This window comes from Anser anser (genome assembly GCF_964211835.1).
Source record: "Anser anser genome assembly, chromosome: 33".
Classification (NCBI taxonomy): Eukaryota; Metazoa; Chordata; class Aves; order Anseriformes; family Anatidae; genus Anser; species Anser anser.
In genome coordinates, this window is record NC_139754.1 from 478066 (window position 1) to 495393 (window position 17328).

Sequence of the window (17328 nt, forward strand, 5' to 3'; positions counted from 1 at the left end):
TACTGCTTCTGAGGAAAGGCAAGCAAGTAGTATGCAAGGTTCATTACTGTTATCAGATACTGCCCATTCCTGTCACAGAGTACGATCAAGATGGTGTAGGAGAAGCCCAGAGAGAGAAATCCTTTACTGAGAGGAATCTGAAGTATGCGTATTTGGTCAACGTACTTCATTCTTGCACCATTCAGCATGTGCTTTAAAGGAGTAATGAGAAAGGGGAATGAGTCTGAGCTACTGAGAGCAGGTCCAACATTTTGTAGAGTCAGACAGGGATCCTACAGGTAGTCTCCACATCTACAGAAGGCAGGCTAACACAGAGCTGAGGATGAAATCCATGGTATCGAGGGTCAAATTTCTGCCTCTTTATGTCAGTAGTAAACTTTGACAAACAAAGCAATAATGGAAATTTATGCTTTTCAGTGTAATCTCAGCATAGGTGATTTTGGAATTTCCTTTATACCTTGATCCAAGTACAAAGTAGTTCTGAATTTAACTAACTTTTTTTTTTTTTTTTTCCTGGCACTATTCTGTTTCTTTTCCTGTGTGTTGTGTGCATGTGTTATCAAAAACAGACAAACAAACAACAGAGTTACTAGCTATAAAAAGCTAATCAGAAACAAACAAACAAAAAGTTACTTCAGAGGCAATTATTTATTTTATTTATTTATTTATTTATTTTTTACGAATGGATAAAACATTCTGATGTTGTATCATTCTTAACTTGTTTTAATCCTTGTAGGTAACTGTTGGCTTTCATAATTTATTCATAAAATTTGTCAATATCCTGATCTCCTCTGTATGGATTTGCTAAACAGAGTTGCAACTTGAAAAAAACCTCTTACCTTCCTTTCTCAGGGTCAGTGTGGAAAATCAGATACTGAAATACGGGTTTACTACTTGTGAAATTACAATTTTGGAAAACGATGATCCTGGAGGAGTGTTCGAATTTTCTTCCTCTTCCAGAGGTCCCTACAGCATCAAGGTAGCTATCCGAGTAACGTCACTTAAACATTACAGACGACTTAGTTCTAACAGAGTGCTAGAAAAAGATTAATTTTATTTTTTTGCAGGAAGGGGAGTCTGTTGAGCTGCAGATTGTTCGCACTAGAGGAAGCCTCATCAGACAGTTTCTGCGCTACACTGTAGAACCAAGAGATAATAATGAGTTTTATGGAAGCACAGGAATTCTGGAGTTTAAGCCTGGTGAAAGAGAGATCATAATTACTCTACTGACAAGGATGGATGGGATTCCAGAGGTAAGAATTAATATTTTTCTCTCTTTAAATTGCATTCACATACATATTTGTTTGTCACTTACTAAAATATAGATGGTTTCACCTGTAAATACCAGCAATTTTTCTGTAACATTTGAAGGCTTTCTTTTTCTTAAGTGTGAGAAATAGATAGAGGAGGAGTGACTGAAAGGCCTATAAGATAGTCAAGCACCATATGAAAGCACTTTATATCAATACAAATCAGGTCTTGTCAGTCTTGCCTGAATATTCATTTCTCTGATATCTCTATTGTTTTGTAATCCCAGAAATCTGCACAATTTGAGGCATGTGTCTGTTGCTTTTCTCTTTGCTTTCTGCTTTTCTGTAGCTTGTTCCCTTTCCTGTGCATCAGCCATCCTGGATTCCATCAGGAAGTTTGCAAGGGTTTGATTTTACCACATTTATGTTAACATAAATTTTAGCTGCTGTGATTCAGCATTTTTTGCTGCCTTTACATGCACATTCCTATGCTGTATTTTGCATAAGCAGTTAGTTGTGTTTGTCTGATCCTGCTAATGAGCTGATCTAGGAGTAAGATGTCAGAAAGCCAGCTTTACAAAACATAAAGGTTTTAGGAAGGTTAATAATCTTTTTGTAGGGCCAGGTGGTCATCAGTCATGGATTGAAGGAGGGATGGAGGACCATATGATGAGGAAATCAGGGGATCACAGCAACTCCAACTTCAATTGCATAGGCTGCTGTAGAAATTCAGGTTTCTTTTCCCTACATACTCCAAAGAAAGGAGACATAAGAAGTCTGAACTCCACTACAGAAGCCAGGAACATAAGTTAATCTAGTAAAACTTAGGCACTAAAACAGCGGGTTATTTAATAGTTCCATTCCCAGTTTTTACTAGTTCATCAGCAGGCTGAGATAAAAGTATTTCCCTGCTTACAGCAGTATTATTAGACTAGGTAAGTCATCCTGCTGAAATGCTCAGGCAAAAACATACGAATTGTAGTGTCAGGACTAAAAAATAAGGAGGTCCTTTTATACTCTTCTATCTCCAAGAGTGGCCAAAAGCCACATACATGAGCAGGACATATATAATCACTTTCCTCCAGAATGCCATCCCAGCCTCCAATGGTGGGCAGTCCAAGGATGTCTGGAGTAATGGATGGTATCTTTGGGTGCCTTCAGATTTTCTTTCTGTTAATTGAAGCAGTTACGCTTTGAACGCAGGTAAGGTTTTAGCATCCATGACATTCTGTAGTACTGAACACCATTGTTTAATTGAATTGTATGTGAAGAACCAGTTCATGTGTGTTTCTTTACTGCTAACCACCAGCCAGTTTCACTGAGTTCTCCCCAGTGTAGAGTAATGCTGTTTTCTAGATAGATAAATGCAATATTTTTTTCTAATGTTCTCTGATACTTTTTTGAAAGTACCATGTCCCATTAGATTAATAAAGCCAGTTGATCAATTCTTTCTAAATTAGCATGCTGTCCATGGTTTAAAAATTTTTGCTTTACCTGTTACAAAGCCAGGAATCTTAAGAAGTCTTGGAGGAAAGAAAATTTACATTTCAGAGTGTGTTACAAACATTACTTGTGAAATTATGCGATTCTAAATTAAGTACACAAAATAAGTCCTTGCTTATAATAATAATAGACTTTTGGAGAAACTGATGCTTTTAGAGATAGAAAGTTCTAACAATTTCCTTTATTTGATAGCATTATACAAACGTTTATTGCATGTAGAATGTGTGTGATTTCATTTTAAGTTTGTATCCCTTTCTGCCTGATGGGGGACTGTGGACTATAGACCATTTTGTTTTTGATGTGGATGTTGAATATGTATTTTTGTTCTGACTGAGTTTCCCTCTTCTAGCTGGATGAGCTATATTCTGTGGTACTTAGTGGCTACAGTGAAATGCCAGGCAAGTTGGGGAATGCCACAATGGTCAATATAACCATTTTGAAGAATGATGATCCGCATGGTATCATTCAGTTTCTACCTTACGAACTAACAGTAACAATAAGTGAAAGCAAAGGAGAAGTCATCCATACCGGTAATTCCTTTTTATTAGAGTTACTTCTTTATCTGCTGTCTGCTTCTGCAAGTCTTATTTTCCCTGTTCTAGGATAACAGAAGTCTAGGAGACTTCTTACTAAAATCTCCACTCAGGACTTTACAGATTGGTACAATGCCAAGCAAGATGAGCAGCGGAGAGTGAAGTGAAGTATGGGTGTGGAAAAACAGAGGGATTAACTGAGTAAAAAGGATTGCTAGAGAATTTTCCAGACAGGAGGGATGGAGTACTGATGTATGTGCAAAGTGCAACGTGGAGGTAGTAGCTCTGTTTGTGGAGAATGAAGAATGGGGTGTTATATAAGAGAAACATAGAGTTAAATCTTCCTATGGGTGATTTTAATTGATCTATTCAGTTATCAATTACTTTTACAGGCAAGAATTAACATGTGAAATTAAAGCAGTTTGCACTGCTTTAGTAATCTGTCTTTGTGTGTCCTTTTCTGTAGCACTCCAACATGTTACTGGTTTCATAAGAAGTGAAATTGGTTATTATTGTATTTCCTTTTTCTCAGTTTCAGATGTTTCAGATGTTCCTTTTTGATTTCTGTTGCTCTGAATATGCACACTGACTCTGTTTATGTTTTTTAGCTGTTTACAGAGTTGTAAGAAATCAAGGAAACTATGGAAATGTTAGTGTGTCTTGGGTTGTTGATCCAGCATGTACCAATGACGTCTATCCAGAGCAAGGGACTATTTTATTTGATAATCTGGAGTTTTCAAAAAATATCACCATTTACTCACTGCCAGATGAGGTAAACACTTTTACAGTGTTTTGGGGTGAGAATATGGGACAAAGAGTAAGTACTAAAACATTAGAGTATAAGGAGAAAAAAGGAATGTGTGTTTCTCAAGAGCCTAATAACTTGTAGGAAATATCAAAATACTTGGGTAGAACTGAGATAATGTCTGCAAATCATAGAGAAATTTCAGAAGCTGTGCATACCTCTAAACAAAAAAGGTAGAAGCTGAGAGTAATTGTACTGTGGTAAAGTTATAGGAAAGTTTGACTGAAACTCGTATCTTGATAACTGGAATCCTAATTTCAATCCTAATCCTATATGCTGATAAATTTGAAGTAATATAAGAAAGATTACACCTAATGATAAATAAATAAAGCTGTAAAAAAAACTACATGTATCAGAAACATAAAACTGGAAGGTAACTTTTGGGTCATCTGTGCAAGATAAAGAGGAAGGGACTTACTTACAAAAACTGTAGATGGATGATAATTTCTGTATAACTGTATGAATTATCATCCCTCTTGAGACACATAAGGACTGACAAATAAAAACAACACTCAGAAATCTCTGGCTTATTAATCCCCCTAACTTTTCATTTTAAATTCTTCAGTGTTTTGTATGCTAGAAATTAATGTCTTAATACTTTCAGGTGCCTGAAGAGGAGGAAGTATTCACCATCAGTTTATTCAATGCTACCGGTGGAGCCAGGCTGGGCAATGTAACCACTGCAATTTTACAAATAACAAAGAATGATGATCCCATTTATTTTGCAGGTTAGATATTATTGTTTATAAATGTGGAATACATACACTACCTAAAACGGACTTTTTTCACAAACCAGATCATTGCGAAATCGTAATCCCAAAAGAGCAAGTGGAAAAGCTCCCCAAACTTTTTTTTTTTTTTGTATTTAATTTATATTTGTTTCCTTCAGAACCTTCCCATTTTTTTGTGTGTGTCATTTTTCTCTTTGTTGATGTTGAGATCAGTTAGGAGGCAAGGTACAAAATATTCTCTCGTACCTGAATTATTTCCTACCTTTATCACATACATCTTACTGTTTCATTGAAGAGGAAGATCCTACTAGAGAGAATTAAGAAAACAGAGCAAATGCAAGCAACTCAGGCTTGAACTCAGACAGATTTGTTGCTTTTGTATTTTCAGAACCTGTGACAGTGAGTGTTCAAGAAGGAAGTGTTGCAAACTTTACAGTCCTAAGGAATGGATCTGCTGATGTCGCTGTTGTTGTCCAGTATATTACTGTTAATGGAGATGCAACAGCTGAAGAGGGAGACTTTGTTCCCAGTGGAAAGAACAGTGTCATTTTGTTTGATGTTGGAGAAAGGGAGCAGAATTTATCTGTGTATATCAACGATGATGATACCCCTGAAACTGATGAAACATTTTATATTATCCTTTTCAATTCTACAGGTAAGTCTTCCTTTTTTTTTTTTTTTTTTTTGCTGGCAATTTCTTAGTATCTTGGTCTTATCATAAAGCAATATTTAAATGCCAAGAATTATACGAATAATGTTTGCTTCAAGATTTTTATACAATAAATGCATACTGTGTTTGAATTTTCATCCTTAATTATTTTATTGGAAACAAAAATCAAATGATAGAGTTGATACTTTGCCTGCAAAAACAACTGGAGTGAAAGTCCCTTTTCAAATATAAATGCTCCAAATTAGATGGACTTCAATACAAAAACACAAAGCAAAAAAAAAAAAAACAAAATTTAGTACCCAACAGTCTTAGGAAAAGAGGTATTCTTTTAGTTATTTTTTTCATGCTCCAGAGTGTATTACAAAACTACATGATTTTTGTAAAAACAAACAGAACTGCCATATTTTGGAGGAAGGGTATGTAATTGCTCTATTTTATTAGTAGCGAAAAGTATGCATACATTTTTTTCACTCTGAGACTATAGTTTTAAAAGGCTTAATTTGCAGAAAAATATATGTCACAATTTACCCAGGGGACCACCTCTAAAGAAAGGATTTATTACCTTAGAAATAACGTATTTTTGTTTATTTATTTATTTTTCAAAGTTTACACTTAAAAAGGAATGACCAAAATTATTCAGCCCATTCCTCACGTTTTTGAAATACATATCTTTTAGAATAAATTATCACTGTTATGTAATATACATGAGAAAATAAAAGTGAAGTATAAGAAATTCATAATTTTTCCAGAGCCCTAAGTATTTAATAAAGACCCTCCCCACACCTAGCTCCAACAAAACTCATGGTGTTGTGGGAGAGTCATTTGCAATTGTGTTATCAAATTTTAATTTACTGCCCTTCATTTTTTACTGTTCTCTAGTTGAGAGGTAATAACAGGCTCTGAATCTGCTGCAAATCTTTGCAATGCAAAGCAAAGCTGTATTGAATCAGCCATTGAAACCTGAGGGGCTGTAATTTAATAAAGCAAAGAAAGATGATGGCAATTAACCATCAGACTATACCTTCGGATTGTGTGACACGTTCTCAAAGTAAAATACCTACCAGGTATTCAATTCAAGATTAGGAAACCTAAAATTAGATTTCTTCATCTGTAAGCACGCTAAGCATCTTAGTTCTCATTACAGTCTCTGATGGTCTTAGTCTTTAGCAGTCGATAAGACTGAAGTGATTGAGGTCATGCTACAGTGGACACCCTGCGGCTGGCCTGTGAGTTTCTCACAAGGCAGCATTGATCTTGAGTTGAATCCTTCCCTGAACATTGGTAGCAGGCAGCCAGAGGTTGACAGGGAAAGCAGTAATTTGAGTATAAGGCAGCTAAGCTATTTCCCAAGGTCGGCTGGTATTCACTGTAGTACCCAGGTCTCTTATAAAATATCAGACTAGGGAAAGGATTAGACAAAACCATTCTTCTTCCTTCATAAGTTTTCTCTTTTGTTGTCTCTTTCTACTTTAATAACTTTCTTCAGGATCTACTGGTAGCTCCCAATACTACCCCATTGGGAACATATCATGGCTTTTCTCCTAGCACATGGGGAATGGGTATCCATAGCCTCCTTTTTCCTCTAAAATGAGCATCATATAGTTTTACAGCCATTCTAGAATCACTAAGAATAAAGAATATTTCTATACATATTCCTGAAAGCAAAAGTTGGTTTTCTTTCTATGATTGGTTACATACAGTGGCCTTGACTGTTCTGAAATTTTTTTGGGGACTGTTGTTCCTGAGAGAAAATACAAATAGAGGTATATGAAGTTAGAGGAATAAGCACATTGTTTAACGTGGAACAAAATTTAGTCGGACACTTTCAAAGAAGACAAAAAATGGGGTGGGTGTGGACACATTATGTTCATCTATGGACAATGCAATGGAGTTAGAATTAACATCCCTTAATATTTACCTGTACTAATATGCACACTGAAATCCTGCTAGCTTCCCATCTACATAATAAGAATCTTATGTTTCTTCCTTTTAGATATTCTTTGATATGGGAGTGAATAAACTCTTAGACATTGCTCATAGCTTGTATTTAGTTTAAATGCAATACTTTTCTTCTAGGTCTAAAGAAGGTCGGGGCTCTCTGAATACCTTACTCTTTTATTCTGTACCTCTGAATATCTTATTCTTTTGACTTGTCCAGATGATCAAACAGAAAATGTTACCTCACATAACAACTACATGCAAGGATACTGTGTAGTAAGAATCACATCTTCTCAGTTCATGTCATTTTTCCTGAAAATCTTACGTCTTGCTCTCTGGATGGTACACTACTTAAATACTTTTACTCTGATTTGCCTGCTGCTGAATACCTCAAATTCTGTTTTTCACTGACTTTTATAATTGTCCTTTTCTTTGTATAAAAGCAATTGTAGTGAGTAGAAAACATAATTGGATTTAGAGTTACCTACATTTCTGATTCCAATTTTAATAATAATAATTGTCCTCTTTTTTAGGAGATACAGTTATCTTTAAGGCTGGAATGGCAACAGTTATTATTGAAGCAAATGATGATCCTAATGGAATTTTCTCTTTGGAACCTTTAGAGAAGCCAGTTGAAGAAGGCAAAAGTAACATTTTTTGGTAAGTAACGTTTAAAGAATATCTTTGCACTCTTTTGGAACTGGTGTATGTGGTACTTTATAAATAGCACTTTGATTAAATCAAATGCACAAGTGTGCATTGATAGAAGTGCACTATAGAAAAACAGTTTTACAAAATTTTGGATTAAATGATTTGTAATGTGTTGAAGACATCACCTGTAATACTATGGAGTACACAGTAAATATTAAAAAGTGCACAGAAGCTCATGTTGAAATGTAACTAAATAAGACTTCAGCATTGATGTTCTGTTATAATCTCAGGAACCTGTAGATACAGAAAAATCTGAATGATTGAGCACAATATAACCTAGGCTGACAGAAAAAGAAAAAAAACCACTCAACAAATAGCTAAATAAAACTGTGTGGCACTAGGTGGCTTTTTGTACCCATCTTTGAAATTTTCAACTGCAAACTACTGTATTCTTTCTTTCTGTTTTTGTATTTTTTTTTTCTTTTATCTGTTAATTACAGATTGAAATCTATACTTAAAGTCCGGATGTGACACTCTTCATTAGTCTGACCTTTGAAAGTATTTTCCTTTGTGCCACCATGATATATTGAAGAATTAGCAGGGTTAAAAATTGAATGCACTTGGCATCTCGCCTTGTTACATTCATTTCATAAATTTACTATGGGGTTTTAATTGGATGAAAAAATGATTTTTCGTTAAGAAATCTTGAGACAGGCTGTAAAGAGAAGTTAGGTCACAATAAATGCGATAGTGCAAATAGTTAGGGAAGAGGTTCTTCTTGCATTTAAAAAATCATCCTTTTTTTTTGTCTGTTTGTTTTAAAGCCTTGAAGCAGATGCTTATGGCTGTGAATTGGTTCTTTATGCTTGTGTCAATACATCTGAAATATGAATAGTCTCAAGAAAAGAGGATATTAAGTTCATTGTGTGTTTGTTGTTGTGCTGTTCACTGTTTTGGGCTTTGTTGTTTTTTTGTCCTTTATAGTCTAATCTGCAGGATAATTTTTGTGGATTTGGTGGTGTTAAGAATATTGTTTTGATGTAAACATGCTTATATACAGGTGCTTTATGGAATTATAGGATACCAAGATCTCCAACATCTGAGGAACCTGCTCAGTCATCATTGATAAAATATATTTACTAGGGATCTGTCTCTTCCATACTGTCACTACTTTGACAGTTGTGTAGCATATAAAAAAGTGGTCAAAGTAGCATGTAACCAAACCACCGAAAACACAGAGGTTTTAATGAGGTAATTGGAGTTAGTGCAGCAGCGCTACACAGCTGGGATAGAGCACCCTGGTTAACGCCACAGAAGAAAAACCTTTGGAAGCAGAAACAACATAAATGTGTTGCTGTGGCTGGACTAGTTTAGCTGAACTAATTCTTCAACCTGATATAATCTATTTATAAGGCATTTTATGTCACCGTGCAAACCGACAGAAGCAAACTTCCTGTATGTAAGCGCACTCTTAATAAAGGCACTGTATGGGTCACTTTTTATTTGTAGTGCCTTTTTGAAATTAGTGTAATTGTGTTAGCAGATAGTTACCAAAAAAAAAAAAATCTTTTCATTTACTACGTTCTTAATCACAAATAACAGTAGATTTCTGAAAGCCGTAGAATGTAATTCTAATTTAATACAAGTGTAAGAAAAAGTTTAAGTAGACTTGATGACTGAAAGGAGAAACGTTTGTGGTTAAATGTAGATGATTCTCTTTCCTGTCTAAGAGTGTCCAAGTATATTAATTTTTAATGTTAACTTTCTGAACTATTATGCATTCATATTTATTATTATAAATTGGAATTACAAGACACAGTGATGTGTAGCTTCACAGTAGTATTCTGCATGGACCTGCGTATGCTACTTCTGTTTTCTAAAGTACGTATTCCGGGAGTAGAATTGTACTGCAAAAGTGGTTGCCTTTAAAAGGAAGGCTTCAAGGAACAGTTGTAGTATATTAGCATTTTACTTTATATTACATAGTATATTACTTCTTACTGTAAGGAAGATTACAGTAAAAGGAGTCTCCACATTTTCCTTTTCTACTCAACGCTGATGCATGCCTGCCAGGACTCTCATTCTTTCTGTATCACTGAACAGGATTTTGAGACACAGAGGACACTTCGGCAATGTTTCTTTGACCTGGCAGTTGTTTGATAATAACTCTGCACTGAAGCCAGGAGAAGAATTCTATGAAACTTATGGGACTGTGTGCTTCATGGATGGTGAAAGGTCGAAGTCAATAACACTACGTGCCATTTCAGATAGAATTCCTGAATTCAATGAATTTTACATTCTAAAGTTGGTGAATGCTTCAGGTATTGTCTTCCATATCACCATTTCCTTCATATCTGGTAGAAAAGAGTTATGTTTAATCCATCAAAAAGAAACCAACACTAGAAAGAGCATTGCTTTGAATCATGTCTTGATATCCTATGCTTTTCTGGTAAGGTTTTAGGTCTTATTTTTCATTTAATCTTGATTTCCATATATAGAGAGTTACTCAGTTCCCGAATTACTGTTAAACACATTTTGGTGATCTGAACTTTAAAAGGGATGCCTCTTGGTTTTTGAAATTAAACTTCTTAAAGTTCAGAAGTTTCATTTCAAAAACCAAGAGTTCTGAATTTCAGATACATAGATCTCCATGCACAAAATATAAAACAAAGATACTAACAAAGAAATAACAAAGGTATTAAAGGTTATGTGTGTCTACCATAATAGAGGTTGCTTTTTTGTTTGTTTGTTTCCCTAGAGGAGGTAAAATACTTGTAGTTACCACTTCACATGACTTAAATTACAACTTTAAATTGCTACTGGACACATTTCCTAATCTGGATTAATTCCACTTTAGTACTATTCATGGTCTTCTGTGCTCTGATACAAGTGAAAATGTGTGTTGGCCTTTCCTGTAAGTGAAGTCCATACGGATGTACAAAAGATTTCCTGCTTATAACAGGTAGATCACTGTACACTTTGAACACGGAGATTCTCCATTCACAACATGATCTTCATATCATGAATTCTTACTGTGCAAAGATAGATGACTAACACCAGGACTGGGCAGCAGTTTTAACACACAACTGGTTACTGTTTCTGCAAGGTGTATGTACTTCTGTATCAGAGGCAACAGGCAAGATTTTGCCATTCTCTATTCCTGTAAGTCTTTGAGCAATACAAGAATTGAATTTGGCCCCCATGCTTATCAAACGAATCAAAGGTAACCTACCTTATTGGCTAATTAAGAAAAGATGGACCTTGTCATGTTTCACCTGAAAGACATCTGTGTGTTTTACAGCTGAAAAATAGCATGTGGGTTTGTTTTCTACTGAAATTACATCAGCACAGTGTTTTAAGAATAATACAATTAACCTATGTAATTTTCAAGTTAGATCATTTGCTATAAGTCCAGAGGATCTTAAAGGAGGGTTTGAGGTTTTTTTAGAAACTTGTTTTATTAAAAAAAAAAAAAAGTACTTTGAAACTTTTTTCTGAGTGTGTTGTTTAATCATTAACTTTTACTCTAACTTCTATTACGCAGGTGGGTCTCCTGGTCCTGGTGGTCAGTTATCTGAAACCAGTCCTACTGTAACTGTCATGATCCCTTTCAATGATGACCCTTTTGGAGTGTTTGTTATAGATCCAGAGAGCCAGGACAGAGAGATAGTGGAAGATACTCTTTCTGAAGATGACCTTTCCTATATTACGGACTTCACCATCTGGAGACAGCAAGGCACCTTTGGTGTTGTCCGACTAGGTTGGGAAATACTGTCTAGTACCTTCCAAGCTGGACTGCCATCAATGGTAGATTTCTTGTTGCTTGGATCATTCCCAAGCTCAGTACAATCACAGCCCCACATGAGGCGCCATCACAGTGGAACAGACGCTCTGTATTTCAGTGGAAAAGAGGATGCATTTGGCATTATCGGTCCTGAATACCCATACAATGGAAATAATGCAGTAACCAATTTTACATTTTCAGCTTGGTTAATTCCTAATGTCAGTACAGATGGCTATACAGTTGAAAAGGATAACGATAATGGGACTTTATATTATGGTGTGAAAATTCAGACAAATGATTCTCATGTTTCTGTAGTGCTTCATTATACAGCATTAGGGTCCAATATGACATACATGGCTAAAACATCAGTCATGAAATACCTGGATGAGAATACTTGGCTTCACGTTCTGATTACTCTGGATGAAAGTATAATTGAATTTTACGTTGATGGAATTCTAGTTCTGGGAGGAATGAAGAGTCTAAAAGGAGAAGCAATTCTTGATGGTGAGCCTTTGCTATTTTTCTCCATATATAAAGCTCTGAAATGCATAGTCTAGCCACTTCAAAGGTGGAAGAAATACACTGAAATGATTATATCTGTTAAGTTAATTGAAAGGAATGGATAAGAATTCTTTGAGGATTTTCAGAAAGCCTATGGAAATTGTGTGAATGTTCTAAAAAATTCAAACTGCTGCGATGTTGAGTGAGAGTAGAGGACTATTAATTGTATGGTGTACTATTTTATTTCTGCTTTTAAAATTCCAGGTTGAAGTTTAAGAAATCAAATTTTCCATTTGTAAAAAGAATAGTACTTCTGCAATTAGTAATTTCCATCACACTTGCAGTACTGTAGCTAAGCTGAGAGGCTGAGAGGTTTTTTTTTTTTCCCTCCCTCGGTTTCTAGAACAAATATATGTGAAATGCAATTATGCTTTTATTGCTAGAAGGATATGTCTGTGCTGTAAATTTTCTTTATTAGTGGGGATGGCGTGTGTCTGGGGATAATGCAATAGTAAGGCAAGTATGTCATCTCTCTCCGTTGAATGTTGGGTAATACACAGTGGTGTGCATAGCAGCCCAGTTTTTCTCAGCATCCTCCACTTTGTGCCCTGGGACTTTTATCAGTTCCTGTGGTTGCTCATCTCTACAACTGCCACTCAGTGTCATATGTATGACAATACACTGAAGAGCACAGCTTTTTTTGTTTGTTTGTTTTCTTTCGTTTTCTGAAAGGCAACTGAAAACAGCTGATGTGTGTGTTTTAGCACAAGAGCATAGCATGGCACAGAATAGGATAGAGTAGGAATGAATATGAGGCAGCTGTGATCCTATAGTTTGGAGACAGAGAAATATAAATGCTGTTGTAAAAAGAGTTTGGAATTTGCATGGAATTACAGTGTGGTGGATGAAATGGATGTCCAGAAGGGTTAATGCAGTAATCATGAGTATCATCAGAATGGATCAGCTGCCCTAGCAGAGGGAAACAAAGTAGGATTTGTTCAGCAAAACAAGGGCTAAAAGGGGTTGCAGTTCTGCTCTGAAAATCTGTGGAGGAAAGAGGGAGCCTCAAGTCTCTAAGACTTATAAAAATGAGGGATGATGATAATGTGCTGCTAGAACTAATAGGATGAAAAACTTGGACAGCATAGGATGGAATTGTTTGGCCTGTGAGGACTTACCTGTAACATTGAGATGAGGCTCAAGGAACCTCCTGATTTTGGATCTCAAGATCAATATGATTCCTCATCCAGGGACAATGAACAGTTTACCATTGGTTTTTAAGAAAAACAGGTAGTCAGTTGCTGACTGTTTCATACAAATACAATAACATGAGAAAAAATTATAATTTCCTTCTCAGGTCCAGGAATAGTAAGAATTGGAGCAGGAATCAACGGCAGCAGTAGGTACACAGGGTTAATGCAGGATGTAAGGCTTTATGAGCGTAAGTTGACACGAGCAGAGATCTATGAACTTCATGCAACTCCTGCAAAAAGTGATGTCCACCCTGTCTCTGGGTATTTGGAGTATTGGCAAGGAGAGACCAATAAATCATTCATCGTGTCTGCAAAGGATGACAAAGAGGAAGAAGGAGAAGAATTATTCATACTAAAGCTCATTTCTGTGCGTGGTGGAGCTCGAATTTCACAAGAAAACACCACAGCAAGATTAAGAATACAGAAAAGTGATAATGCTAATGGTTTATTTGGCTTCACTGGAGCATGTATCCCTGAGGTAAGGTGGTCATAATGGAAATTGTAGGTGATATTTCAGGCACAGAAAGCTAAATGGCAGGACCAAGTGACCTGAACAAACCCTAGATTTTGCAGTGTTTGCTTTTGTGGTTAAGCAAAGTTTTCCTAGGATTTGGAGATGCATATGTTCTGTTAATACAACCTCAGTTCCACTGGGATTTACTATATAATTTTAAAAAACTAAAGAAAAAAATGGTTAAGAAAATTTAGTTTACTATATAAACTGAAGACTAAGGCTTAATTTTTTTTTTCTAGAAAAATATTTTACCTTCACTTCTGTTACATTTGAGTTACCAGTTAAAATGTAAGATTTAATTCTCTGTTTTTTTTTTGAGAATGGATTATTGCAAAGATTTTTATTTTAGTTTTCTGTGTCACATGATGTGTTTGAGATAATTTTACTAGAGATCATGCAATGACAAAGTGTTATGGATTTTTCCACCTTCATTTGCTGTCATAAACTAAGTTATAATTTGCATATGTTTGATGTCAGTTGGTTGATTTAGTAGTGGGTTTTTTTGTTGTTTTAGTTTTAACAGATGAAATCTTTTTTCAGTGGTATCCATTCTATATGCAGAGTGTAAACTTGCTACTTTTTGAGGAGGCTTGAAATAAACATAAATCATTCTTTACTTCTTTAATCAATTATAAGGGGGAATAACATGATAGCTATCTCTACTGGTATTGGATTATTTTGTGGAAAAAAAAATTTAATATAGTTTTCATTTGGGAACTCTTATGAGCTTTAATTACATTCTTTTTTAATCAAAGTGCTTATGATGTTTTTAAAATAACTGTCTTGCCTGAGTGATACTAGTTTTCAGTTTGGTTCAGTTTGCTTATTGTGTGCCTACCATATGCTATGATAATAGATTCCTTCAGGTTCAAGTACCTCTGATACGCTGTGATGCCACAGATCATCAGCCAACCATGAAGAAAAAAAATAATTATATGGCACGGTAATTGTTTTGCACCTATCATATGTCCATTTCACCAGGGAAGTATTAGAGCTCTTAGTGGTGATGCAGGAACACAGCATTTTTTTACCAGTAGTTTAACTGTGCATATCTGTCTACTAGGCAGCTGAAGTCACACACAGTATCTATGCTTTCTTACAAAGCAGCCCTGAAATTTATCTAATGCATAAGATAGCTTTAACCTTTCCAATAACTTTCAGATAAAATTATTTTCTATGTTAATTTTATGAACGTTATTTTCTAAAATAGAAGGTCAGTACCAATTAAAGCTTCATTCCAGAGATGTGAAGTTGTCGCTGCAGAAGTCATGTTATCTGTGAAGATACAGAATTGTAAGGAGGACAGTAGAAGAGAAAAATCTGTTTTTCTGAATGATGATGGTATAGTTTATTTCTATCCATAGTGTGTCTGGTTAGAGAAAGTGCTGATCCAAATCTTTCTTTAAATTATTGCTAAGGAAAATTACAATATTGACGTTATTATAAAGCAATAGTTTCATTTGCTTTCGACAGGTACATTTCAAGCATATTGATTCTGTCTCTGACGCATAGTTTTAGGAAAGGGGTTGTGTCCAGGACGAACTGCAGTGTATTGTTATTTGTTACCTTAATAGTCCTCAGGGAGGCATCAGACTTTTGCAGATTCCACTAGGATTGTTCTGATTGGCATCAAGGTCAGTTTCAGCTTCCTAACACTCCAAAAGAGCTGAAAGTAACATGACAGCAATTTTTTACTTGAACATTTGTCTGGCATTAAATATTTTCGTGTTATTTAATGAAATTGCCTTGATTTACTTTGACAGTAATAAACGTTCCAAATTTTTGCTTTCTTCCAGACTGCTGATGAAGGTTCCACTATATCCTGTGTTGTGGAGCGTACAAGGGGAGCCCTAGACTATGTGTATATAAAGTACATTATCTCACAGGTTGATTCCACTGGCATTAATTACTCTGTTACCGATTTTTCTAATAGCAGTGGCACTATCACATTCGTTCCTTGGCAGAGATCAGAGGTAAACCCTACCTTCCTATTAACAATTCATCCTGTCCTTTACAAACCTCCTGGAAAATACCTTCTGAGGGTGCTTGGCTGGTTTGCATACTAGAGAGTGTTTACTTCACATGGCTTTTCTTATTATTATTTTTTATTTTGTTATTTTATGTTGTTATTTTTTTGTTATATATATATTTTCTTTCTTTCTTTTTTTCCATCCCTGACAACAAGAAAGTGTTATTTGTAGCTCTGTGTATATGTCAGTTCAAAAGTCACCATGTGTGCATGTACATATTAGATATATGTACATATACATAAAAAATATTAACTGTATTTATGTGTATGTGTACATATACTTTAAAAAGTGTAGATAGTCCATGTACTTTCGAAATTGGAAAATGATCAGGTTTGATCTGAGTGTTGTAACTCAAATTTATGTCCACAACAATTAAATAGGCAATAGTAAGATTCATTGCTGTTCTTGCACTCAAGGCTATCCAGGTTCTGTCTCCTTTTAAATTCAAAATCAGAAACAGGAGATTAAAGGTGTTCTTGTAACAATAGCTGTTTTTGAGTCTCCCTGAAATGATTACTGTCTGCTTTAATCTATTCCTCTGCATAAAGTGTGCGAGCAACTGGAACATAAGGAAATTATTCAATATTCTGGCCTTAGAGACACCTGAAATTGGTAATCAGAATTGCATCTCTGAGTTGGGGGAGAGAAAGAGAAATGATACATAAGGGAAGCTTTAGCTGCTTCTGAGAAAGCTTTCTAAAAGTCTTACGAAATTCCTTATCTGAATTAGTTTAAAAAAAAAAGAAAAAGAAAAAAGAAATACCAGGATACCAGGATACACTGAAGAGTAGGAATTCAAAGCTACAGAGGCCCACAATTAAAAAATTATGTGGGCAGACTGGAGGTCCAAAAGAGGGCCAGAAAGATGATCAAAGAGCTGGAGAACCTGTCCTCTAAGGAAAGACTCAAGGGGTTAGATCTTTTCACCCTTTAGAAGGGGACTTTGATCCCATTATTACAGTACCTAAAGGGCAGCTCCAGAGTTGACAGAGGCTCTCTCTTCTCAAGAAACCACAGGAGAAGACAGAGGGCAAAGAGTACAAAGATAGAGTGGGAGAGGTTTTGTCTTGAAATTTTTTACAACTACTGGAACGACTTCCTTAGGGACAGGGTCGGGTTGTCCCGACCTCAGCATCTGGGCCAGGGCAATCCCAAGCACAAACAC

The 17328-nt window shown here is 35.6% G+C and overlaps 2 protein-coding genes across 2 annotated transcripts; both read left to right on the forward strand.

The window, feature by feature from the left end:
* Positions 1–808: 808 nt before the first annotated feature.
* LOC310888310 (adhesion G-protein coupled receptor V1-like) lies at positions 809–10666 on the forward strand (the record flags this gene model as incomplete). Its single annotated transcript, XM_083814903.1, has 7 exons — positions 809–979; positions 1068–1253; positions 3103–3283; positions 3895–4058; positions 4696–4819; positions 5211–5477; positions 7964–10666. Coding segments are annotated over 7 exons (1224 nt in total), but the record flags the coding sequence as incomplete, so codon positions are not given.
* Positions 10667–11628: 962 nt separating this feature from the next.
* On the forward strand, positions 11629–16608 carry LOC310888286 (adhesion G-protein coupled receptor V1-like). Its single transcript, XM_083814879.1, has 3 exons — positions 11629–12369; positions 13724–14097; positions 15930–16608. The coding sequence occupies exons 1-3, from the start codon at positions 11682–11684 to the stop codon at positions 16197–16199; spliced, it is 1332 nt and encodes a 443-aa protein (XP_083671005.1). The 5' UTR covers positions 11629–11681; the 3' UTR covers positions 16200–16608.
* The last annotated feature ends 720 nt before the right edge of the window (positions 16609–17328 follow it).